Here is a 26,607-nt window from a genome sequence, read left to right as displayed (position 1 = left end):
TTTTATTCTCGAAAAAAGGACCTAATAATGTTGACTTTATTGTATACTTTCATTGCAATTTTTATCAGATTCAATTTTATAGTATTTCTCTATCTATAAAATATATCTGTAAATGTATTTATTTATGTAAATATCTCCAGTAAATTTTCTCTGTCTGTATTCATTATTTATCAAAGCACTGTGAGTTCCTAAGATTGACTTTTTAGTTTGAATCGTTGCCACTGTTATGAATATTATATTATCGTCAACGCGGACAATAAAAATCTCAAATTTTTCCACTTACCTACGCAAGGATTCACCCACAGAAGCCGCTGCCAACCTAGACAGCCGTAGAGCTGGTTGAGCTCGGTGCCCTTACAAGCGCAATTGGTATGAAGTTCAGTGCCCAGGATGCCCAGCATCGCTTTTCTACACTCGGAGGTTGGCCCGGCACATTTCTTCGTTACGCTGTCGACCGCGCAACTCTGTTCGTAATACTCCAGCCTAAGTCTAGAAAAATTAAAACGTTAGGATATTATGCTCAAATTATATCTCAACATTGGTATGTTGAAAGCTACGATTATTTTTAATCGAAGGCAAAGATATTGTTAGTCATTGTTACACGACATATACGCAATTAATTATAATTAGACAATTATTATTATACATATATTATATGTATGTATACATACAATTAATTTCTTTTATAATGTGGTTGAATGTGTGTGTGTAAAATTAATTAATTCAAATATGTATATATAATAAAAAGCAGAAAGTCAACATTTTTTCTAACAGTAAACATACCGGAGAAACTGGCGTTCATACATTAATTAAATGTGGACGTTCTGTTCAAACGTCAGTAATCAGCTGTTAGCATAAATGACGCTTTGATAAATTAAACGTAAAATTGACGTAATTGATAAATTGACTGATTTTCGAGGCAATTAATTGCTTTAATGGAAAAGGTGTTCAAAAATATCTTTGGCATGAATAATTGTAAGTGATGTTCTAACAATCATTGTATCATATCTATGTGGTCACTAGTGACATATCAGAATTAGATAATCGAAAGGACTAATATTGCAACAATGGCCAATGGCTGGGTTCTCATTGGCATAAGGACTTTTGGCGTGAGAATTGATATTATCCATATATACTCATCTATATATAGTAAACATAAATTTTGCCTCCACATAGAAACGATTCAATAATAGTATATAATTTTAAATGACAATTTGCATGACGATTCAGAATCACGCTTTCTCAATAAGATCATTACGTACTATTAAACTACGTTTGTGTATTTGTCATATTAGAAATTAAATGTACTCTTATTCGTTTTCAAAATAAAAGCAACGAAAGAATTGTTAAATCAGTCAAATACATGTCTAAATTTAAAAAGCGCTCGAGTTCATTAGCGAAATTTTTAACAAAGTTTCACGTAGAGTAAATAATAACCAGATAATAAAATAACTGTATACACAATAGACATAGCGTTAAAGCTGTTACAACACAAAGAATGTAACAAAAATTTTATTCTTGGTATATAAATGAGCTTTATACCAATCACTTAATTATGGGAATAACAATTATATTTAGTGTGTTAAAAGCTAATTATTGTAAGTAAAAAAGCTATTTCCAACGAAAGTCACAAGTCAAAAATAAATGAATAAAACAATAGGTACAGTAATAATTTGTAGCAATATTAAATTAGTATAAAACATAAAAGATTATTAATAATTTAATGAATGATTAATTGACTATGATTCTTAGAGCGTTCCGTTAATTCCGCTGATTGTGCGTTTGGCGTTTCATTTACAAACAACTGTCGCGAAAAAAAAATGAATAGACGTATTTCAAGCAATAATTAGAAACAGAAAGCAATTAAATAAATGCTATAGAGATGCTTCATAGCGCGGGAATGCATCCCAACTCGTAAAGCGTGCATCTATGGCACGCAGCAACTGCTCGTTTCCGTGTCGCCTGTAGATACCTCTAAATGGCAAAATTAAAAATGGATTCATTCGCCCTCGGCGATAAATCAATTAAAACGCTGAATCGAACCGTGCATACGTACGTGCGTGCGTACGTGCGTGCGTGCGTGCGTGCGTGCACGCACGTTCTAATTTAATCGATCAGCGACGCGCGCGTACACGTTCCATCGCTCACGATTGCACCTCCTTTTCATCCAGTTTAATCCCCCGTTATCAACGCTGTTTTTTTAAACGTATTTATTAACGTGCAGTGTATTTTACTCCCTTACATAATATTTTAAGTTTTTAAACTGTTATGTTTGATGTTTTGTCATTAAATAAGGGTTGATATACAAACTGCATATATTCCCAATTTGTGACATGTCGAATAATCTGAAAACCCTGTACACCACAATCTATAACAAATTTAGTGTTCGCAAACAATTCTGACGATTAAAAAATTGATTGATGTTTTTATGCGTTAAAAAAATCACAATTTAAAATAAAAATTCGAAATAGATGTCAATATTTCATTTATTTTATTTTTAAGTTAATACCCTACAAAAGATGTACTTATATATATATTTATATATTTATATTATACAAAAAATAATATATATAAATATATGTTATATTAGTTTTTTTAAATAATATATATTTTAATATAATCTATAGGATTACATATGTATATGCAATGAATTGTTTAATATTTCATATGTGTAGATTAAATGTTGCAATGCTTAATTTGCGTTAAAAATACCTGATTGATAAAATCCTTAACCGATCTCTCTCAATCTACTCCCAATTATAAATTGCATTTTTTATATGTTATATGCAGTTCAATAATAGCGGATTAATCGGCGTATCGATATGCCATGACATTTAAAACGGTATGTTCAACGAACTGTGAATTATTTTTATCAGATTTCAATAAAAGAGACATAGACACGTACAATGACGCAAAAATAATTTAATACAATTTGTGCCCGCAAAAAATGTTAATTTATCAATACTGGTACAGGAATGGACAGAATGGTTGCAACCTTTTTTTAGCGACATCGAGAATTCGAAAAGTAGATCGGAAACGCTCAAAATAGTTTCACAATAGCCATCGAGTAAAATATTCCTCGGAGAAAATTTTGAAGTGTAACCTTCAATCTATAAATGCTTGTTCCTAAAATCATTAAAAACAAAGTGTCACATTCATTCTTACAATCACTGTACAATGATAGACTGCAAGCGAAAAAATAATGAGATCTATAACTCACAATAATGTTCTCGAATAAAATAGGGAAATAGTCTTTTACGAACAATAAAAATATAGATTGCAGAGTGGAAGAGTGAGCAGATTCAATTAACTATAAATACACTAATCGACATTTACGCTGTCCTTTAAGATTTAAGACATTACTTTATTACTCATCGTCAGATAATTTATTACTCGACACAGATGTCCCAAAATCTTTCACCCCAATAAATTATAAAAATTAATTATTTAACCAATCTTTAAATATGTCGCGCCCATCTTTCGACTAATGTGATTTGCCAACATATCAATCCATTTTTGTATTAAGTCTTGATTACACACTAACTGTGACGCTATCTTTATTCTGCGTTGGTTAATATTCATATATTTTATATATAAGTACTTTTCGTAAGATCAAATAGAATTTTCGTACAATTTCGTCTGCGATAATTAACTCGATCAAGCTACTAAATCGCAACTCGTTTTCTGTGAGGAGTTACTGACGAAGTTCTAAAATTGCCTCGCACAAAACAATGTTCCTTTATCATTGCGTTCCTCGCAATTTTTTACGACGTTTCTTTGCGGCGAAGGCCGCCGTGCGATGGAACGGGAACAAAATTGACACGTAAATAATAATGTCCAATTAGAACGACGCAATCTTATCTCGCTGAGTAAACCAGAGAGGTACCCGATTAAACACCGCAAACACGTCGTCCCTTATTTTTTCTCGCAGTTCCGCCGGAACTTTTTCAATTTTAAAGTTAAATCGCGATTCAACAAGATTTATACGTGCGCTAATGCAATATTTCCTTAGTCGAGAGGACGTCCGTCCAGACTGCAGGGCCAGTGCGACTATGAGGGATGAAACGATGCGTCCTTTATCCTTCCGGACTTGGTGACAATGTACACGAGTGTCGCTTTAAATGAATCTGCTTAAGCGCTGGGAAAACTATTTCATCTCTGAAGATTTTTGTATCGTTTCATATTCAATGGATTCTTTGTTAAAGCGAAATTGACAGCAAATCTTAAATTAAAATTGCTAAAAATCCTTAATTCGCGATCGGTTACAACTGTGATGAAATAATAACGTTGAAACAATCGTCCTTTCTCATATTTATCAATATTAGAGATATTTGTTTCGAGAATACACACACACACACACGCGCGCACACACACATACACGTGTCTGTTTCGAACAAATTTCCTGCTCGTTCGTCGAGATTTTCTTTTCATGCGCTTCGCTCTACGTTTCTACGTTTGCGTACAATCCGTTGTGTACGGACAGTTCATGGAGAAACATGCAAATTTTCAAAAACGTGAATATGACGCACTGCCTCACCTGCAGCTCCTGTTCTCTTTGCAAGTCTCGGCCAGGCTGTGACACGTTGGCATTTCGGCGCCGTCTATGCGCTGCGCGCAGGTTGGATGCATTTTCTCTTGCGCCACTATACATTCGTCCTTTTTGCTGTCCGTTTTCCTGCAACACGAGAAACATAGACGGGTACGTAATAAGATTCAGAAAATTCCTATTAGAGAGTCCTTTAAAGCGCGCTGTAGTTTATGCAGACGAAAGACCCTAACAAAGTTGCGACTCCAATATTACCAGGAATGGAAAACAATCAAATCTTAAAAGAAAAATATTTTAACGCTTTTATTACTGTTTATAGCTTTCAGCTTCAGTAGAAAAAAGATTTGTAATTAATTTTCTGTATTGCATTACGACGTGATGCAAGAATGATAAAACTGAAATAATTAAAATCATGAAGTCATCCTAAAATAATTCATGTATTTTTTCTTAATTATTATCGACATGTAGCAACAAAACAGTTTTGTCACAAAGTAGCAAACGTCATTAATAATGGCATAGTTGGTAAAATAGGATTTGTGTATTGTTAATTGATTCGTTAATCGGATACGTATTTTATTTAGCCGTGTTTGCCTATTCGGTTGTTCGGTTCTTACTTCGAGATGGATAAAGGACGATTCTGCGAAAAAGACTGCCACGAGAACTCGCGGGATAAAAATAAGACGCGAGGCAAGAGCGGAAAGTTTCCGCATTGTTTCGCGACCGAAAGCCACTTAAAAGTTAAAGGAGCCTCGTTAGAAAATACGAGCCTTTTGCGCGAGAGGAATATTAGGGTTGCTTCGAAGATTTCGTCGTAGCTGTCATTGCGAGATCTCCGTTCACTATTTCACTTCCCTGAGATGATCTAACTTGGAAAAATTTACGTATGCAATTTCTGCAGATTAATTTCTTTCAAGCAATTGTCAAGAATATAAAATACTTTTGCAGAAGAATTCGCGACTATCGTAAGAGGAGATTAGATTGAATCAATAAACATTTTACGCTATAATAAAAGCAGAAGGATAATCTATTATCTAAGAAGATAATTTAATGATCATTAAAATCCCTTACTCGTTCGAATCGGGATTATGCTAAAATCTTCGATTAACCTTCCACGAAGTTGTAAACATCAATGTAAATTAACTTTGTTTCCAATTTTTCTTATCTCATGATTTCCCTTCGTATTAATTATGTTCTAAAAGTGCTTTTCCAATCTTTAACTTTACAACCGGATTAAAACTTCGTAACAGCAAATAAAATTCAACGATTTTATCTTTCGGTTGCAATCAAGGGAAGTCTTTAAAAAAAAATATCAAGACATTGATCACAAAAGGGATTGTGACTTATAGTTGCCTCAATTTACTTTCGAATTTTCATAATTCACCGAGAACAATCGATCGCAATCATGCGTTCTCTCTATTCTTTATTCATCTCTGCAATTTTGTATTGCGCCTATTATTACCTTCATCCAAGTTCAGCTGGATGCATGACGCGGGGATGCATCGAGAATATGATCTGGCATTTCTGTCAGTTAAACGCGTTTGCATTTTCTTTTTTGGCATATCGGCAGCGCGCGGCCGGATGCAATGTAACGCGCACTACTCGGCATATGCATAGCGGGCCGCGCATTGTTTCGCGCACCGATCCGCAGCTCCGGTTTCAATTGCCTGATATGCCGGATTTCGAAAAATTTTTCGCCGGCGCGGCGTGTACGTGCGCGCCCGCGCGCGCGCGTAATTAGAACGCGGGTTAACAACGCGCGTCCTTCGATTAATTCCAAATTAATTTACGACGGCGCCGACAGTTGATTCGTCATTTCGCGCTTGCAGCTGCGCCGCTCCCGGTACAATAATCCGTTATTAATTCACGTTGCGTCGCACATTGTGTCGCGACACAGTCGCTTGCGCAGCGCCCCCGCGTTAATATTTTAACGCGACTTTCTCACGACAATGGACGGCCAATTAAACATTTAGCGCCGACAGAACATAACCAAAAGGGGCAATCGCTCTAGTACAGTTATGTTGATAGAAAGTCTTTCTGCTGGATAGAGCGCTGTTAGCAAGGCACACGGAACATGCGATACATTTTCCAAACAATAAAGTATATACTTTGTGGCAACGTGTGGCAGCCATAAAAAAGAAAACATAAAGAGATCGAATAAGTTTGTTCGACAAAGGCTTATAAAGAAAGAAAAGAAAAGAATTGAAGATGTATTGTACCAATTATGTAATAAATATCAATTATGCGCTCTAAATATCAGAATAATAATGTTAACCCTTTAACTACTATAATAAACGCCGATATAATAGCTTTTCTTTAAACGGTCTTTTGTGCTAAAATGCCGCTATAGTGGCTTTTTCTGTACGTCGAAATTTTCTAGCTACAAAACGAGAATGTTCTCAATTGATCTACATTTATGCTTGGAACATTCGCACCGAATTCTTCCGCGGCCGCGAGCTGTGCGTACAGCGGTACAGCCTCGCATCCAGCTCAGCCGTAGCTAAAGGGTTGAAGAAAAATAGGAATTACTGTCTATTCGATTAACCTGCAGAGGCAGAAGGCAATTTCCACGGAATGCTTGTGATTGGCGGTCTTGTAGAAGTGCTGCAACGCCTCCATGCACTCGTTCCTCGCGCAGGTTGTTGAGTCGCAGTGATTCAGAACGGGCTCCAGCAGATTCTTGCATTCCGGATCGTTTCTGAGCAAAAACAAAAAGCGTTCCGTGTGCAGTTTGTTCCGTCCGCGATGGTCTCGGTCTCCGTTGCTGCAACGAGAACTCGTGAACTTACTTGCAGGACGTGTAAGCGTGGTGGCACGTGCTGGACAGGATCAGTTTCACCGGTTGTTGGATCTTGTCGATGTCCGACGTGGAGGACGGTGGTTCCATGCCCGCCTCTGTGAAATAAGCAACGTGTCAGCGGATGGGAAGTGCTGATCCCATCGTTTATAATTAAGGATAAGCTGGGGTTTAACCGTAATCTCTTTACGTGTGAAAATTTCATATGATTCGCATGTTTCACCCGTTGGGCGAAGAACAGGGGGATTAAATGTATTTTCCTATTTTAAGGACGAAAGGTACGTTTGTGAAAACCTAACAGCCGATATAAAATCCAGCTGTATTGTACTTTTTTCCAACGTTTCTCCGTTATGACAAATTGAAAAGCAAGAAGTCCACGTGATGAGATAGAATTAAGCTTGACATTTGCAGGGGGAATAGAAGATACCGCGGAATTTAATTTATCTCGACTCACATGATGACGAGTATAGTTTAATGTCTTACTTTAAATTTATATTGATCAGGTATGCGCATAAAAATAACAGGTAAAATGTTCATTATAGCCGGCGAAACTTTTCCAATTAGCGCCGTGTAATGCAATTGTATATCAGGCGCGGCCGCATTTGATAAATTGTGAAAAGCATCATTTATCATGGATATATCTACTATTTTACGCGCGACGTTGAAGGTTCTTCCAGCACAAATTGAAACACGAGCTTCCACTATCGATCGTAGGCATCGAGCGATGTGCGCGGTGCTCTTCCTCGAAAGAGATCGACATCAGCACAGTTAAACATGGTAGAGTTCCATCTGTTTCTATCCGTAATGCACTGTTTACACAAGTCACTAGGGAGACCCACTTTTCTCTTGTCGGTGCATACAAATAAATGATAAATCATCAACGTCGCAGCGAGTACGTCGATGCACCGTAGAGGAGAGCGATGCTTATCGTTTCTTTTATTTCCAGCTCCATAAGAATTATGAATCCAAATCAGGACAAAGGGGCAATTCTTCTTCGTCACTTAAATGCAACGTTATTAAAAGTCCCGAACTTTAGATTAAACTTATTTCCACGTCAACGAGTCTCATTAGATATTCATATTGATTTCAAATGGATACGGCATTTTCTACACACACATGGATCGCTAAATATTCTTGCTAAAGGAACAATGAGCGACCGTGGAAATCCGTGTTGGAAATTCTGGCTCCGTAACAGACTCAAATTCGACAAGCGACCGGTCGAGGGATGGGTATCTACCCGATGACGAATGATCGCCATCATTAACCAACATCCTCTCCTCGATTGATGGACTCCGGCGACGGGGTTAACGATCGCGGGGGGTGTCCGTGAATATCGGGAGGGGAGAACGAAAGTACCTTTTCGACACGAAGGGGGGGGAAAAAAGGGTCCAGGATTCCCCATGAGAAGAAGATTCCCCGCCCCGCCAGATGACTGGCCATAAGTCAACCACCATGAAGAGCGTGGCTTCGACGCACTTTATTAAGACAAACGAGCGACCCCTAACTCCCCCTCCATCCCTTTGGAGGCCTTAATCGCACCCCTGAATCGTTCGTGGGTTATCTGTATATGCGTCTTTGTTTAAATGGGAAGAAAGAGATGCTGATAGCTGTTTAAAGTTTTAATAGAAACGCACGGATAAATAAGTCCGTACAATTAAGGTAGATAATTTTTACTGAATATTATGATAAAGATAAAATACAGACAAATATAAAATGTGTGCAGAACATGAAAAATTTGTTGTCCCATTTGTTTTTCTTTAAATTAACGTAAAAACTGAGGTCTAAAATACATTGATATTAAAACCAACGTTATTATGTTAAATTATTGATTTCTTTTAAAATAATTCTGGTATATTAAATAAATTAGTGATAAATTTTTTAATCGAAATTGGAGATTAATTTTCTCTATTTTTTAATATTAAATAAACAATAATCACAGAAAAAAGGGGATAGAGAGGGAGATATTAATGTAAACCGTAGATATCGACAGAATTGAAGCGATTCTAAAAATTGTCAGAACGTAAATCGAAGCTCACTTTAAGCACTTCCGATAGAATATCGATATCGTGAATTTCGTAGCCGATCGGCGCGTAGCAGGTAGAAGAACAAGGGCAATTTCGAGCGGCAGTAATTGGAACTCATGTCGCACCGGCTTTCCGAGATCGATGTCGAGCTCGCCTTCGCGTCGCGAGATATATCGTGGCTCCTCGGTCAGGTGAAGACCTTTTCGGTGACACAGGTGCGCGGATGCAGAAACTCGCTCGGTGAGTCGTTAGACTCTCGAACCAACGAGATCATTTGCTCATGGAAAATGGAAAACGGCTAAAACGCCACGAGTGAAGCACGTGCTTATTCTATGTACAGCACTTAGGCGAACGGCGTCGAACATAGAGTTTGTTTTTTTCATTTCCTTCGTGAGTGAGAATATCTTTGGTAAACGATTCTTTTATATCAATTTGAAATATCCGTGACGCACAAATTATGTAAAACGAGACGATAGTGTTTTGCGAATTGATTTTTTATACTTCCTTGACACTTAATATTTTTAAAGTGACGACTTTGCGCGTTAGAATAACTTTTAACTATAAATGTTATCTAATTTGTTAGTTGTACGATAAACGAAGAAAGATTTAATGAAGAAAGCAGTTAAATATATTATTGATGCTTATCACAGTCGATACCAAAAACAACGATTGGTCGATACTGATTCGATTAATATGTTCGTGTTCAATCAGTTTGAAGCGAAGAAATTCACACGAAGGGTTCCTATGGCGTCAACAAATCCGTTCTACTTTAATAAAGTTTCATAAAATGAGCCGCAAACTCCGCCATCAGTCAGACATGTCACGTAGAAACGCAGGACGATGAAACGTGAGCTGTCAGGACACCCCAAACCTCGGCAAAACCCCGGGTTGCGGTTTGTGTCTAGCTTCATGTCCCTGCGACTTCCATTAAATTTCATCTATTACTGGCCGAGAAATAACCGGAGCCGTGAATACGTCTCGCAAGTTCGCGGTCATGATTTTTGTCGTCGTGCATCGCAAAGTTGACGGGAATGCAAATCGCCGGTTAACGAAATTGCAAGTTCAACGTCGACGCTCGTGACTTGTCTGTCCGCGTTGCATATTCAGTGCGACGTTAAACTGACGAAATATACCGACCTTACGCAACGCTAACGATTGAACGCGGTTCTTAAAAGGATCAAGATTCACGAGGTAATTCACTTCTCCGCTCGCTAGAACTCACTCGCGGAACTCAAAACCACTAAATTCTTATTCGCGGCGGCTAATTCATTCGCGAGCTTTCGATGTTGAATCGGACGAAATCGGCTGAAATTTATAACACTCTAACAAACTCTGCGAGTGAATTCACCGAGCACGAAATTTGCCTCGTGGTTATTCTTCGCGTTTTAACGAGTGATTCAACCGTGTCGGCAGGTTGGAAAGCTCTCATCATATGCGCGCTCGCTTCTAGGTTAAATATTAAATGTGTAAAAATTAAATAAGATAAATTGCTACTGAGATAAGTCATCTGTGAATGTAATTTTAACGTATGGGGTGACAGGACTGAAACAGGTGTAATCTTGATAAAACTATTGTTATTTTCAACACGATTTTTCGCTTGAGTAATTTCTACGCCATTAGATGTTTCACTTAACCAGTGGCTATATTTTATTGCAGAAATAAAATTAAGCGATTGAATTAAATTATTGTACATTTTACAATATATTCAACTTTCTAAATCTTTTAATTTAATTTATCAGTAAACTCAATTCAGCCAAGTATAAATGCAGTCAATTAAACAAACACCTCTGTTTGTTTAATTGAGGAATATTGTGCACAAAAAACAAGAATCAGACATATAATCTTCTTTCTTAATCTATTATTTTAAATTTAATAATATAATATTTAGCCATTTTTAATGAAATGGCTAACTGAGCTATTCTGATATGTAAGATAAAAAATTGATAATACACAATCCATCAAACGTGACAATTGATGAGCGAGCCAACGTGCTAATTAATCATTAGTCCGATACCGTAGAGCGCGGTCTCTCGATTTTATCCGCTATTTATATATATTTCAAACCGCAATGAATATCCGTAATTGATCGGCCAACCGAGTAATTAGCGCAGCTGTAATTGAGAGAAAATCGCGTTAAAGAAGCGCGCAAAGCGCTGAGCGGGCGGCGTTTCCCGATCGCAATTGCATTTCCCATATTTGACGTTAATTGGCCGCGCGGGCAATTAGTTACAGCAATAATTGCGGAGAAACAAGATCCACGCCGGTGCCAAAAACGCCGGCTAATCGCGGTGTTATTCATGATTAGCCGTGGCGTCAAGTCAAGCAAAAAGTCTTCCGACACTGATATTATTTTAACCAATAAGAGTAATTTGCATATTTTACTCTACGTTTATTGTATACTCGTCCCATAGTTTAGCGTAATTCGTTTATTTGAAACGACTTAGCTATGTCATCTCCAACATATTGTGACATTTGTTATTTCAAGAAAAGGCAATCACTGGACCATATACATATAATTCCAGTTCGAAAATTGTTTAAAAAAAAACTTTATTGTAATATTTTTGGCTTCGAAACATTAGTATTTTCACATTTATCAGACCTTTCGTTTTATTTTAACAAAATTGTATAGGCTCAGGAGAAAATATTATCATGTAACAAAAGTATTATTTCAACAAGTATTTATTTCGTGCGAATAATTGAATTTTTGCAAAACAATGTAAAAATGATTTAATATGTTTGAAACCTCGCAAAAAGAAAAATGAAACACACGATGTTTCAATTAATTAAAACAGAAAAGATTAACAAGTCGTTAAGTCTTACTTCTCACTGTTCCTAATTAATTCTCTTCCGGCCTCTTGAGCGCATCCGTGATTAAATATCGGTTAGCGATGGATTATATCGCGATGTTAATTAATCAATACAAAACTTAGTATATAATCGACGAGCAAAAAAATCCACAAAGTACGATTGTTGGATGCAACTTTTATTATTGCTCGTTTTTCACAGTATTAATTGCCATGGCAGAATTTCGATGAATCAATCTGAATACGTGGGCGTCCATGTTTTGGGTATATTTCTTTTTTTTTGTTTTTTTCCACGTTTGTCATTCCCTTGAGCATGGCAATGTACAAATAAATAAACATGAATATAAACGTAGCAATAAAATCGTTATTGACGGGACTAAATGAATACACTATTCTAAATAATTACAATGTGCAAACTAATGTATCAATGTATCAATGTTCATAAAAAATACTATCAGCTGTCGCTATTTCAAATGGTGTTAGACTTTGTAAAAAAAGATTTTTTAAAAATTTATCAAGTCATAGTGATAACAGAAAACAAATTTATATTCATTTTAAAGCATAGCTTTGAGAACTGCCATTTAGAACGTAGAGATATTGATAGATGAGATTGAAATTACTGAAGTTTGCATTGCCAAGAAAATGTTTAACATTCCTTTAAAATGTGAAACAAAATAAACGAAAAGTAAATTTAATTTTATAGAAAATTATAAATTCCGTTAAGATACTTTGTCGTTCTGACAGTTATAAATTCCCAATGTCACAGACTTGTGCTACTTTTATTTCGCTCAATATAGATTGAACGCGAAGAAACAGTTCTTAGATAAATAATAAAAAAAATTTTTTTAATCGCGACGTAAGGAACAAATTGGCCTCTTGAAACTCTGCTCCTCTTAATCAACGACGAGCGAGATACCGAGTGAGCGCACCTGCTCGTCCAGACGCGTTTCTCTCGAATCTGGGAAACGGCGATCGATGTAAAACCGTCGTGTAATATCGAATACGACGAAAACTTGGGCAAATCTTGGGCACGATGGCGGATTAAAGTTCCAAATCCGGCGGCTCGAGAAATAATATGCAGACGCGCGAGAGAGATACGAGTAGAGGCAGGAAATGAGAGCAACCGGGGAGAGAGTTGAAATTAAATTAAACTTTCGCCGCGATAAATCTTACTCGTTGAAGTGATATCTTCGCGAGATATTACGCGGGAGATGCGATCGATCGTCCGCTCTTTCATCTCGTCGGGAAATCGCGATCGTCAAAATCCGAAGATTAATTCCTATTATTTACCCGCTCTATCATTTATCTTGACTAATCGCAAATTATTACATTTTTACTTTTATATACGCACCTATGCGATGCACTCTTTAAAAAATACCCACGCAGGTATGTATCGGATTCGTCGGCAGTATTCTTGTATACGGTGACGAAGTACTTCAACGTTGAACAATGGGTTGTAAATAAACAATTGTTTTCAAGTGACTCACAAATGAAAATCTAATGGATTTCTGAACGTGCAGCAAGTCTTGCACGACTCTTTTGTTAGAGAATCGTTACATTATTGCGATAAACATGACTACACTTTGGGAACAAGATTGAATAGGATATACGTTTATATATCTTTATCATTATTTTTATGTCTTCTGCGAATACGAAGTAGGTCCCACTTATTACGAAAACCCTGTATATTTGCATAAACATATTTTTCTTCAAAGTTCCTCATAATTATAAATTTGGTGAAAATAGTCATATCTCGTGTTTATATAATTTCCTTTTTTAACTTATGTCAGAGTGCAGTTAAGAATATCGCTATTTGTATTCTCATACGTTAACTTTTTATAAAATATTTCAAATAATTCTAATTTCTCATTGATGTTGATTATGTAAGTATGGTTATGTATATATATATATACATAAACGGATAATAAAACAAATGAAATGTTTTCTATTAGAGGTAAAATGTGAAAAATCAGGTTTCACGAGTATCGCGATACCAAGTGAAGCAATTTATTTATTCGACGTACAATAAACTTGCGCGCGGAAATATATTTGTTGCCCGGAAACTAATGAATTTCATTTCACCGCGTTGCACTGGGTCCACTCACTGGGAAGCATTTTTATTGTAATTGGTTATCACTATTCGATATATTGAAATCGGCGTGCTTTTTGCCCCTCCGAAATACAAAAAAATTATTTCGGACACGCGAAGATTTACCAGTCTGCGATGTAATTAATATTTTCAACGAAATATTCCCGCGAATTGCGTGTTATACCATAAACTCTCTCCCAGTATACTTTTCCTATCTGCAATATATAAACAGATTCCCATCGAAAATGTTTATCGTATCACATTCATCTCTCGGATGAATAACAACCAATTTTTGGACCTTCCTCTTTTTCCCGAAGAGTATATGTATAACTTTCCTGTATTTTGAATTGACCCATTTTTCAGCATATAAAAATGGAGTATATATTGGAGTATATATAAAAATATCGAAGAGAATTCTATTAAATAAACGATATCTTATTTTCATGACTTATTCTAGCATATATAAAACTCACACAAGTTTCCACGCGTTATTAATTCGTAATAGTTATGAATCTAGACCTAATCATTTTTTTTATGTAAGTAATAATCCAATCATTGTGCGTTGCAAAGTCGAAAAGTAAAAGCATTTGCGGTGCACAAAACATTTTGCTCCTTTTTGTCAAAACACATTGACAATTACCGCAGTGTATGAACAAAAGTCGCATGCACAAAAACAGTCTCATGTAACCCCTTTCCCTGATTTTTCCTCACGCGAAACTCGACTATCCATCAACGGAGTGCCATCGCGAGCAGTTTGCAGGAAAATATGAATTTGCACGGCGCATTAAAACAAATGGAATTTTCCATGACGCGCACCAGCGACGTCATGACATTTTTGACATAATTCGCCGCCTCCGGCAAGAAAGATCATCTTAGTGGAAAAATTTATGATCACGCATCAGGCACCTTATTACTCGCGTTGATTGCGTACAATTCGTGCTGGAATCGAAGAAAGCGGTAGCTGACAATCCCGCCATTCACATATCTCGTCGTATAAGAATGTTCGCGGTGACGTCGAGGGAAACAATTTAAAAAATTTAACTTTTCTAATTGTTACGTATATTTTATAAATAAATATATTATGAAGCATTTTAAAATCGTTGTTAACCATAAAAACCACATCAACGTATATTCAACATATTTTCAACATCGCAGTTGGCATTTTTATTATTAAAAAATTGTTCAACTGATTAATTTTTCTTTGTAAAATTTAGATTGAATTAGCGGCACTCGTTCGCTGTGCAAGGAAGGATCCATTTTTAACGCACATAAGAATCGTACTTTTTCATTTGTAAGAAATAATCCGGGTTAATTAGAAATAAGCTTATGAGAGACTCACGTTCAAAATCATCCGTTAGGTTCCTCTTGTGATGACTGCGATGATGATGGCCACCCGGAATGGGGATCTGCTTCATGTTGAGCAGATCCCGATGCTTGGCATCGATCAACGGATTTTCCAGCTGCGACTCAATTACCTCGAAGCTGGTGGAATTATCCGGATGGGCGATGACCTTCACTGTAAATGACCGGGCGTAACAAGTTGTGCGCAAAAAGTGCAATCTTCAAAATAAATCCATCCTCATAGAAGAAATTAAAAAGAATCTTTCTTCAAACTATCTTATGGAGAAAATACGGAAGGAAGATCGCGATTGTGCGCAATTTTAGAAATCATTGGGGGAATCGCGTTTATTCGAAATTGCAGCTGCAGTCACGAGTTGCAAAATTGCATTCAGAGATCGTTGGAAAATTGTGAGATACGCGAAAATATTTGTGCGGGAATTTTACTGCGTATGAAGCCGCAGCGCGCGACGCAAAGAACCTGAGAAATTAATACGACGGAAATTGAAAAATCTTTCTCGGTTACTGTAGTGGCATTGAAGTGAGCGCGAGACAAACGATTAATCACGATTTTTTATCCTTGTCATAAACGCATTCGACGCATTGAATGAAACTTCAATTTTGTTAAATAAAGATATAAACAAGAAATGTGTGTTGCTAGCTGTATTCCTAATTGCAGCTTATTTCTTTTACTTAGTCCATGGTAAAAAGAAATGTATATAGATACTAGGTTACTAAAAAATTTGGAAACATATTTTGAAAAACAGTAACGTGAACACTTGAGTACACTTCGTGTATAATCTAAATTTCTTAACAATTATTTCTTTGTCTATTGAAAAGTAAAAATTATTTCGCTCTAACATTTATGTATATGTGAGAATTCTTGATTATTTAAATTTGATTCGCTTCTACAATTTTTATTACTGCACAGTAAAATACTGCATAGAATAATTAAAAAGTTTTACGAGAGACGTTCTTAATGTAATGAAAAAAAAGAGGACAGCTTTGAAACGTTGAAAACGTTGCATACAGTAAGTTAAAGGGGAATTAAGAAAGAATGTATAACACAAATAATATTAATGATTAACTTGAGCTTTCAATGCTTGTCGTTTTACCTAGATATATTAAAAATGGATTAATTCACTGTTATGATCGATATGTCAAAGGCATATAAATTCCAAGTATTATTCTCTCGTAAGAGCACTTATGGCCATAATTTACCTACGTTATACATACATGTATGTATATTTCTCATGAATAATTAGTTTCTTCTGTTGTTAATAAATGATTAAGCGGACTACGCTGGGATGTGGATGGGTATCACAAACACATTTCCATACATTTTTCATGTTTGTGATTAAATATAAAAGTAAGCAAAGCAATGAAAAGTTGCAAGTTTCTTTGCTATCGTTATAAACTATAACAGTTCAGTCTCTCTAGAATTAAGCAACAGCTTCAATCTCTAAAACTTGTCGAGACTGCCGGCACATTCTTTTCCATTTAGAATTTTCCGCGAATGTACTCTCTGTCGGAATAACATGGGAAAAAAGGTAGGTGAGTGCGCCCATCACAGTGCCCGACGTACTCGCGCGAGCGAAAAGCATCTGAGACATCTAACGTGCCTCTGGACGCGTCTTTCGACGGCTTTGCACAATGTGGTTCCCTTTGTACGTGCCGGTAGGCCCGGTACGAACCTTGATCGTCGAACTCTTCGCGGAGATCGAAGAACCGATCGACGGGCGGCGCGGCTGGCCTGATTTCGAGGTCATCGAGGTCGTCGTCGGCGCGGTCGAAGATCGCGCGGTGCTCGTAGGTGGGCCTAGGCGCAAACTTCCTCGGGGCCGGCAGCCGGGGCAATTCGGCATGGCCGGGCCCGTGGGCCCCCAACGGCTCGTCCAACACGGTAGGCGTGGGACGAGCGGTCGCCGGCGCGTACGAGCCCGCCGACGACGACGACAGCGTCGCGACGACGGACGGCGGTGCGGGTAGTGCGGGGTGCTGACGGTGATGGTGCTGGTGCTGTTGGTGGTGATGGTGCCGATGCTGGTGCGGGTGCGCGTCATGCTCGCTTTGGGGCTGCAGGTGCACTGTGCCGGAGGCGCGATCATGCTTGGACAACGAAGACGAAGAAGAAGAAGAAGAAGAGGAGGAAGAAGAAGAAGAAGAAGAGGAGGAGAAGGAGGAAGAAGATCCATCCGTCGACCGATCCGGATAATCAACGCCTGGACGCGAGGTCGCCGCGCGATCCTCGAACCGATTTATATTGGTCTCATAGCGGTCCGAATCGGTCCGAGGGTCGTACGCCTCGACAATGAGGACGGCTGGCCTGCCGGGCAGCTCCGGCGCCTCCTGGTGATGATGTCGATCGCCGTGACGGTAGTGGTGTTGGTAGCGGTCGCCGGGCTCCCGTATGTCGTACGTGCTGTCGGGATCGTAGTACGGCGGGGTGCGCGCGGTCCCGGGGAACAGAAAATAGGGGTACATACTGGTCGGCGGCAACCAGATCTCCTGGTAGTTCTCCTGCTGCGGGTCGAACGGGTACAGGGCCGAATCCGTGCCCGACAGGTCTACGGAGGTGGAGGAGGGCAGGACCTCTGTAACACAGAAGCAGAGCCGCGGACGAGAACGGGGTGAGTGAGGGTGCGCGTTCGCCATCGGTACGCAACGTGCGAGGTCTGCGTGCTGTTGTTGTGGGGTAAAGTGTCGTGATGGGTGATAGTGATGATAGTGGTGGTAGTTGCGGTGCACGGAGGATTATCGCAGAGAGGAGACTTCGGCTCGATATCTCGCTGGTAGATAATGCACCAGCTTCTGTTTGTCGAGATAAATTATCGCATGGATATCGAGTATTATCGATGTTCCGAGACGATGAACACGAGGATAAATGAGCGTAATTGTAGACGCAACGCTCCGTGTTGTCAAATTCATTTTCTACGTTCCAATTAATCTATGTACTCGTGCATTCCTGGCAATTTTATAAAAATCTGACTTTTGTTTTTTTAGGAACAACGCCGGAAAGGATGTAAATTAAATAAAAGCGGCCAAGATTAAAGACAGCTAGGGACAAGTAAAATAACTCTAACAATATTTCAACCAATTAACAAACAAATATAAATTAGTGTTGCACATCGAGTATTTAATTCCGACCGTTATCTAACCATTATCTAAATTCTGTTGAGATATTAAAATCTCTTTTGGAAAAAAATTACGTTTCCATTTGTTGAAAATATATTACTATGTAAGATATTTATTGCGTATTTAAGTTTTTCATTATCAGTATACAGTAAATTCCCCCTTAAGACAAAGATTTTTATTTGATAAAAGAATTAATGAAAAAGTCTATAAGTAAGAGATGACGAAACTGGAACATTCTTATTTTATCGTTCTATATTATACAATTGACGAACATAAATATGTCAAGTGTATAAAAGACAAAACATATTTTTAAAAAGCAATGCTTTATATAAGTACATATATATATCAAAGTATTATTATTATCATTTACTGTTAATGTATATTTGAATCATTGATATAAAGATTGATTTAAATTACTTTTCATAGACGCAAATGCCATTAAAAATAAGAAATTATTTAAGAGAAAATTACATTATTCGTAATTTAATTGAAACTAGGTTAAATTTAATATTATCACAGTCAATTACATATGCAAGTCAGCTTTATATCAAAATGAACCCTTTATTTATACACTCATGCTTTATTCCTAACGTCAAGTTAATTCGGCCAAAAAAATGTCATTTCACCAAAACACGTTATTACACTTTCTACGTTAATTTTTTAATATGATCGACATTTCAAATTGCATAATTAGTTACTCGTGAATTACTTCAAGCGCGTTATTAACGAGCAGCAAATATCTCCTCGAGTGTCCTCACGACGATATCGGCGTTTTCTCGTTTGTCGAAAGTGATGGTGCGATACGAAATAAAAAGCCGGCAAGAAGACGAAGTTAAATGAACCGGCAGATAATCGAAATCGACAGGCGACCTGGCGTCTCTTCCTGAGAGGATTTTCGGGCTCCTTCGAGAATACTGCGAGACTTGAAACTCCGTCCGAAGCCGAGGGATCCTCGTATTGAGCGTTACTGCACGCGAGAAATTATCCCGGAGCGATGCGCTGCTCGCCGAGCGTGATTTCGTTCTTAAGAGATTTCGGGATTCCCGAGGGATCCGTCGCAAAAGACCGCGGGACGCCGACCAAGAGGGTTAACTCCCGATTCCGCGTCGATCGTTTGAAATGAAAACCCGAATAAATTACTGCGTGCTATTTCTGTTCATTGTTTTTTTAATTGTATACTTTTCTTTCAACTGCCACGTTACCTTCTTTATTTCGTAGTGAAATCCTTTTATCGGATTATTGATAAAGGAAGAGAGTACATATTATACATATATAGAGCAAAGTCCCCTATTATAAGATAAGCTTCTAATATGAGATAGTAGGTTTTCAATATCCAAATTCAATCGCAAATTTTTTTTCGCAACGATTACACGATCTAACAATGAATTTTCTACTAAACAAATTTTACTCCAACTTTATGATGGAACTAACAAATGACGCCTACTAATTTAATGAGCGGAAACTCCGCTATCTCGTATCAAGAGTCTATTTCATGATAGAAGACTTTCCTCTACTTATTGTTTATTTTACTGAATACCTTACAGCTAGTATAAAATGTGTGTATACTGTCGGAATTAAATATTCGCGAATTTTATAATTTCTCTTTTTAATAATTAAAAAGAAATTATACATTTAAATAATAAGACAACTTCAACTCCAAGTATACTTTCTTGCTGTACTTGCTTCTGGACTTACCTACAGGATACTCTTACTAGAAATACAAGAAACAGGTAATTAATCGACAAATGAACGAATTAATTTCTCCAAACAAATTTTATCGAACGCCGACCATCAGCTTGTTCCATTTGTTTAAATATTAAAACTGCTGTCGAAATAACTCTAATAACCATCCGACATTCTCCGATAAAATCGCCCGGTGACGTTGAGGAACGAAGGAGAGTATAGTGAGTCGAGTATAGAGAGTAGACAGAGTCGTAGTAGGCGTCACACATACTAACAGGCTACACACTTGAGAGAGAAAACAAGCCGTAAGTTATAGGCATGCGGGTGCCGACTCGTCGATTCCCCAGTACGGGTTCACGGCATGCAGAAATACGACATGCGGTGCACAATTCCTGGTTGCGCTCCACCCCGCAGGGTCGTCCGGGAGGCTCAGCGCCGCCACCTTGGACTCGCGCTTCATCCGTCAGGCGCGCGCGTTTCATATTTCACTGGCGCGTGCAATCTCGGCCGATCGCGACGTCGATTCGTCGCAGTGGATTTACGGCGACAAAGGAAAATTGCGGGTGTCGATTGCGAAGCGATCGAATCCTGTCAGACGTTCTGTCGCGTATCCAACGGTACGAGGGATTGATAAGTCGATACGCGCCACGAGTCGGCGATCAGATCAGACGAGATCGCGAGAGATTCTAAGCGGTTCATGTATACTAACGTTGGAACGCGGGGAACGAATAAATATGACACACCGGCATTCGATCGGGCCACAAATGTACGCTCCCGCCTCGATTATTCATCGGTCGCGGAGGGTAGGAAATAATTATAAGATCCGAAGATATCCCCGTTACGTTTGCGGCACGGCCGTTAATATTAAAACCGGCAGAAGATCCAACTAAGAATCGTACAACCGCGAATATAATGCAGCGGTATTCCCGCGGGACCGCTTCGTCCCCCCGATAGTGTTCTCTGCATCTCGTCGATTTATCTCGCGGGCGTTTGTCGATAGGGCGCGAGCGGTCGAAATATTCATGACGTACGGTGCATACGCCGCGGAGAGATGTACGTGTGTGCACGCGGGATCGCAGACGGATGAGGCGAGAGACACTCGGGGGAGGATAGCCCGCGAGGGCGGCGGCGGCGGCGAGGATATTGGTCTCGAAACGCGTATCCTCCAAGGGCGGAGCGCGTCCTCATAGGGAGGGGGGGGAGAAGGGGGGTGGGGGGTGCCGAGGTGCGCTTTCTCTCGTGCAGACATTTCTCTCGTGCGTTCCGGGATTTCGAGGATCGATCCTCGCGCTTCCTCGGGCCACCCTCCATTCGGAACGGACGTTCTCTTCCACTCGTGGACCGGACCGGACCGGCGGAGGAGGAGGACCCTCCACGCCGAACCCCTTCAAGTAGCGATCGAACGTTCCGAGGCATTCGATTCTGAGTATCATGCGCTCTGCTACTTCTCCGGCGTGCCCTCGTTTCAGTAACTTCGGATGTGAGTAACGTGAGATGCGACGGATCTCGCGGTAACCAGGATAGTTAGGAGCCTTGGTGACATTTAAAAAGAGACGTGACAGAGTTACATTTTATGCCGGTTTCTCGTACTTTCATGTAACGCGGCGAACAGGTCGTAGCTCTTAAATATCGGCTACGAAACACCTCACGTTATTCAAGATATTGCACTTTCGGAATGTTATTCATCCAGAAAGTGCGACGATCGTACGGGGGGGGGGGGGGGCGGGTCACGGAGATTTCTTCTTTACTGTGTATGAGAGGTTGATTTTTGTTTGATTTTTATGACAACAAGCAAGTTCGCTGTGAAAATAAAGACTTATCGTGGAAAACTCAAGATTTTGCGCTGTTACTTGAAACAACTGGCTGTTGTGTTGTGATGGTAGTTGCTTGCACTTGTAATCGATCTACTTGTTAGTTTGTTCTACTGTGGTTGGATCTTGAATTTTTATACATGTATTCGAAATACGTTGCAATTACACCGTACACTAGTTTAAATTTGTCTCGAGAGAGTAAGTAATTGCAATACTATTTAAGTCATATTAGGCTTTTTTCGCTCTCTCGACGTAACTTCTCGACGTTATTATAGCACGCTATTAAATATCAATTAGGTGATATCATGACGCGCCATCTATTATTCAGACAATCAATGGCTAGTAAACCGCGACAATAGGGACAGAACTTTATCAACTAAATATAGCCTTTCTAATCAATTTACAATTTGCAAAGATAAAACGTAATGGAACGATCAATATACGCGATTAAGCGCCGTGATGATGGAGCGTCTGAGATGCTTCCTCATGTCGGAGATTCGATCATTTGTAACAACAAGAAGTAATTTAATTCGATTGCGGAGTAGTTGGAGCGTTTATATAAATTTCGTGCTCGAGGACGGCACTCCTCCCCCTTTCTCGCCCTCCTTTCTCCTTCATTGCTATTCATACACCTACCGTCTGGTTGCTCGATATCTTGGGGAAAGAAGGACGGAGGATGGAAGGGCCGGCCCGTTTAAAGTCGTGCTTCCAATATCAATTCAAGATCCAGATCTACATATCGGGCGAATCGTTTGGTATTACGGGTTCGAACGTCTTATTTATGTTCAAACTTGCATGAGACAGTAACCTCGATAGTGTTGCGTGGATTTCAAAGGTACTTAGAAATATTGTCAAAGGTGAAGGCACTTTTTTTCACATGTGATAAATATATAAAAATGTACTGGGACTTTGGACAACTTTTAAACCGAACCAAATGTGCGCGATCAAATATTTGTGACTCATAAAAGTATATAAAATACACAAATATTGCTTAATGAATAATTGAGATATAATTTGATTATTTAAGTATTTCTGCATATTTTGAAATCGGTTCGTATGTGGGAACGTGGTAAAATCTTTGACAGTAAATAATTAAACTTTATACAAGAGGTGAACTGTGTGCAATTTCAGATTTTAGAAATTCCATTTGCAAAAGTGTCGAACAGTATTATTGAACATTTTTTCTTCGTAAAATATTGTATCGTCACGTTGTTATTTCTGACTTATTTGGCCACAGTTTACTTAAAGCAATTTTTCAGGCATTTTTGAGCGTTTAACGTGAGCGAGTGACCTCGATACTAATCTGAATACTAAATTGTATTAATTAGTAGTTGTTAACTAAGTTGTCATTGACGTAGCGTACAACATTGAAAATTAATTTGAAATTGTAGCAAAAGGATGAAGAAATTCTTTGTTTCGCAAAGTAAAGTAGGTTGTTGCGTCGAGAGCTAAATTGTTTCTACATTATGTCCGTAATGTCGGATGTTAATTACGTTATAACATTGTTACCGCAATGATTAATTGTTCGTTTATGTTTCCGTGCTGAAAACTGCTCTCGTCCAGTCACGCATTCCATAACTGTTAATGCTATCGTAGAGTGTGTATGTCGCGTTTATCGCTCGCACTATGCATCGTTGGCGCGATTCATTCGTCAAACGCAACATAAGAGACACATTTGTCACACATGCGTGTGATGCGTGTAAAGATACTTACGTTTCGCGCGTGCGTTGCACGACTGAGTTTTATGTTGCCTTAAATTGCAATTGCGAGAAACACGGGCAGAAGCATTATCGATCCTGGACGTACAGTTGTCATCGATAACCGAGTGTGAATATGAATTAAAATTAAATAAAAAAAAATTAACTAAATAAATGACAAAGTTCTAAGCTATTCGACGGTGGAAATTTCATCAATTTTTACAACAGATTTGCGTGCTGACTTTTGTCAGCATTGTAAATGACACCGTTAGATATTATCAATATATACTTTTGAGGAAATAATTAACAGAGCTTTGAAACTGATTTACAGTAAAATATATTGGAACATAATTTCGGGACATAATCTCGAAATTATATTTCTACTGGGAGAAATCTTGCGTTTGAAATCGCCATGGCCATACATCTCTAACGTATCGGTTATTATCTTCCTCTCAAAGTTAGGATTCATTGTTATCTTACTTTTAATGCCTGCATCTCCCTCTTTAGTTAATTACGAAGAAAGCTTATCCGAGGGTGAGGATAACGTTCTCCGACGAGCCTTGAACACCGCGGTATCGCTTAAAAGTAATTGCCCCGTCGAGCAGCATTCTACCTCGCTCGCAACTTTGATGCCAGCGAAAAAATGAGAGAGTAACAGGAAGTGGCTTCAGTTTAGTGTACGTCAGTTCTCAGCTGGAAGTCCGCTTTAAGCTCGAGACTGATGCTACAATGAGCCTTCTCGTTTTATGCACTTTGTTGATAACAAATTTCGCACTTTGTTGCAAGCATTTGAGTGTCGATTATGCATGTAAACGCAATTATCGTCCTAATTATTAAGAAATTTATTTATTTATTTTGAAATTATCTCTCATATCTTATTCGTGATATTTTTATGTATTCGTGCATGGTATATTTTAGCATTCTTTCTTCACGAGATACAGAGGTTATATGACCTTTTCATTGAATAAATCTTTCCAATTTAATACAATAAAAAGAATTTTTTTCGAGTAATGGAATATTGGCGATACGTCAATATATAATATTGTTGTTTGTGACATTTTATTTTTAGTATATTTACGTGAAAAATGTGAGATATTGGAGTGTATCTAAATTAAATAAAATTTTCTAGAGTAGAAAATGGGGAAATTTAATTCGATCGTAAGATGCAGGTGTTCGGTTCTTCCTAAATCAAATCTCCACATTGTAAGCTTACGCGGCGATGATTGGCGACCTATCTCTGTAGTCCAGGATCGATGCAAACGCTTCAATGCACACATCGACAGAAAGAAATCAAATGAGAATTCTGTACAAGATACACACAGACAGACACGCAAGGATAAACCCCGTAAACTCAATGTAGACATGATAGAAAAAACTTTTCATATATATCCAAAATTACTTCACAACATCGACAATCGCCTTTCACAAGGTGCTAATATAATTGTACTTGTTCATTCATGTCACAACATTATGTTCGAATCCCAATTCATGGTAAAACTTATGAAATGAAATTCCTCGTACACGTAGTTACGGCATCACGTGATGCACATTTAAGCACATCGCGTAATAAAATAGAATTTGACAAACTTTCCATTAAATTTGCAAAAAGTGTTTATACCAATAACTAAACTACAAGTAAATTTGCATTTGCGATTACATAGTTTGTATACGATTAGCAGAATGTACTTGAGCACTCAATAATAAATTAAATCTTTACTTTTTACAATTAAATAATGATATTACGATATATTGCTCGTTGGCAGGATACACAAATTTAATATTTCATAAGTAATTACATGTACGATGGCAGTATATACGAATATATGGATAGAGAAAGAGAGAGAGAGAGATAGAGCGAGTACTTTACGAATCACGTATTATAGTTGGACTCACCAACGCAGGGATTGTGGTTCACCGTCGAGAAGATCTTGTCACATCGCCGCTTGATATGATTATTCGGACATATGCAGCCGAACATTGGCGATAGTCGCAGTTGCGTCCACGAATCATGACAAGCGTCCCTAAAACAGTAATAGAAGATGTGGTTATGCACTGTATAAAAATTACTAATAATGCGAAAAAATGTATTGCATATTTTAGAGAATGTACGAAAGAAATAATTAAAAAAATATAAAAATAAATATCACAGGTTACTAAACGAAATAATATAATAAGAAAGTTGGGTCGCATCGCTAGCTCCATGAAGATTGTACGCTATGTATAACTGCAAAATTTGGAATCACGTTAATAACGGGTCACCGTGGTGCATTGTAATCGTGACCCACCGCTTTATAAATATTATTAATTAATCGCGATGAATTCCCGTTTCGCCTTGGGCCGCGTAAATCCCTCGCGCGAAGGATTAATGACTGGCCATCAAATATCGGCGTTTTGCCAAGTACATCGACCTACATCTGGTCCCCAATAGCCGTTAATAAATATTAAAATACGCAAACTCCGATATTCACCGGGCTACTGTACCATCGATATTTCGCTGTATTTTTGCACATGTCTGTGTTCCAATAATCCGCGATAATTGCAAGACATTATCGATGCGATACATATCGGAATTTCGAAACGCGCATAATTAGCGACTGCTATCTTCGATGTGTATAATAAAACAGCGTGTAGATGGCGGGTCTTTTATAAATCCAGCGCAATTTTCATTTACCATATGACAGAATAA

The 26,607-nt window shown here is 38.3% G+C and overlaps 1 protein-coding gene across 1 annotated transcript in view; it reads right to left on the bottom strand.

Moving 5' to 3' along the window:
• LOC105560848 overlaps positions 1-26,607 on the bottom strand; it is a 193,972-nt gene that overhangs the window by 37,483 nt on the left and 129,882 nt on the right. The window contains exons 4-9 of the mRNA XM_012010321.1: positions 25,815-25,942; positions 15,597-15,773; positions 7,333-7,438; positions 7,089-7,241; positions 4,538-4,675; positions 284-489 (exon numbers count right to left, since the gene is read on the bottom strand). Of these exons, the coding sequence (XP_011865711.1) occupies positions 284-489; positions 4,538-4,675; positions 7,089-7,241; positions 7,333-7,438; positions 15,597-15,773; positions 25,815-25,942 (908 nt within the window). The remainder of the gene's footprint in view (positions 1-283; positions 490-4,537; positions 4,676-7,088; positions 7,242-7,332; positions 7,439-15,596; positions 15,774-25,814; positions 25,943-26,607) is intronic.

Source organism: Vollenhovia emeryi, unplaced genomic scaffold, assembly GCF_000949405.1.
Source record: "Vollenhovia emeryi isolate VEMERY1.0 unplaced genomic scaffold, V.emery_V1.0 DF939219.1, whole genome shotgun sequence".
Taxonomy (NCBI): Eukaryota; Metazoa; Arthropoda; class Insecta; order Hymenoptera; family Formicidae; genus Vollenhovia; species Vollenhovia emeryi.
Note: the sequence above shows the minus strand (reverse complement) of the source record. Positions and strands in the feature narration are given on the sequence as shown.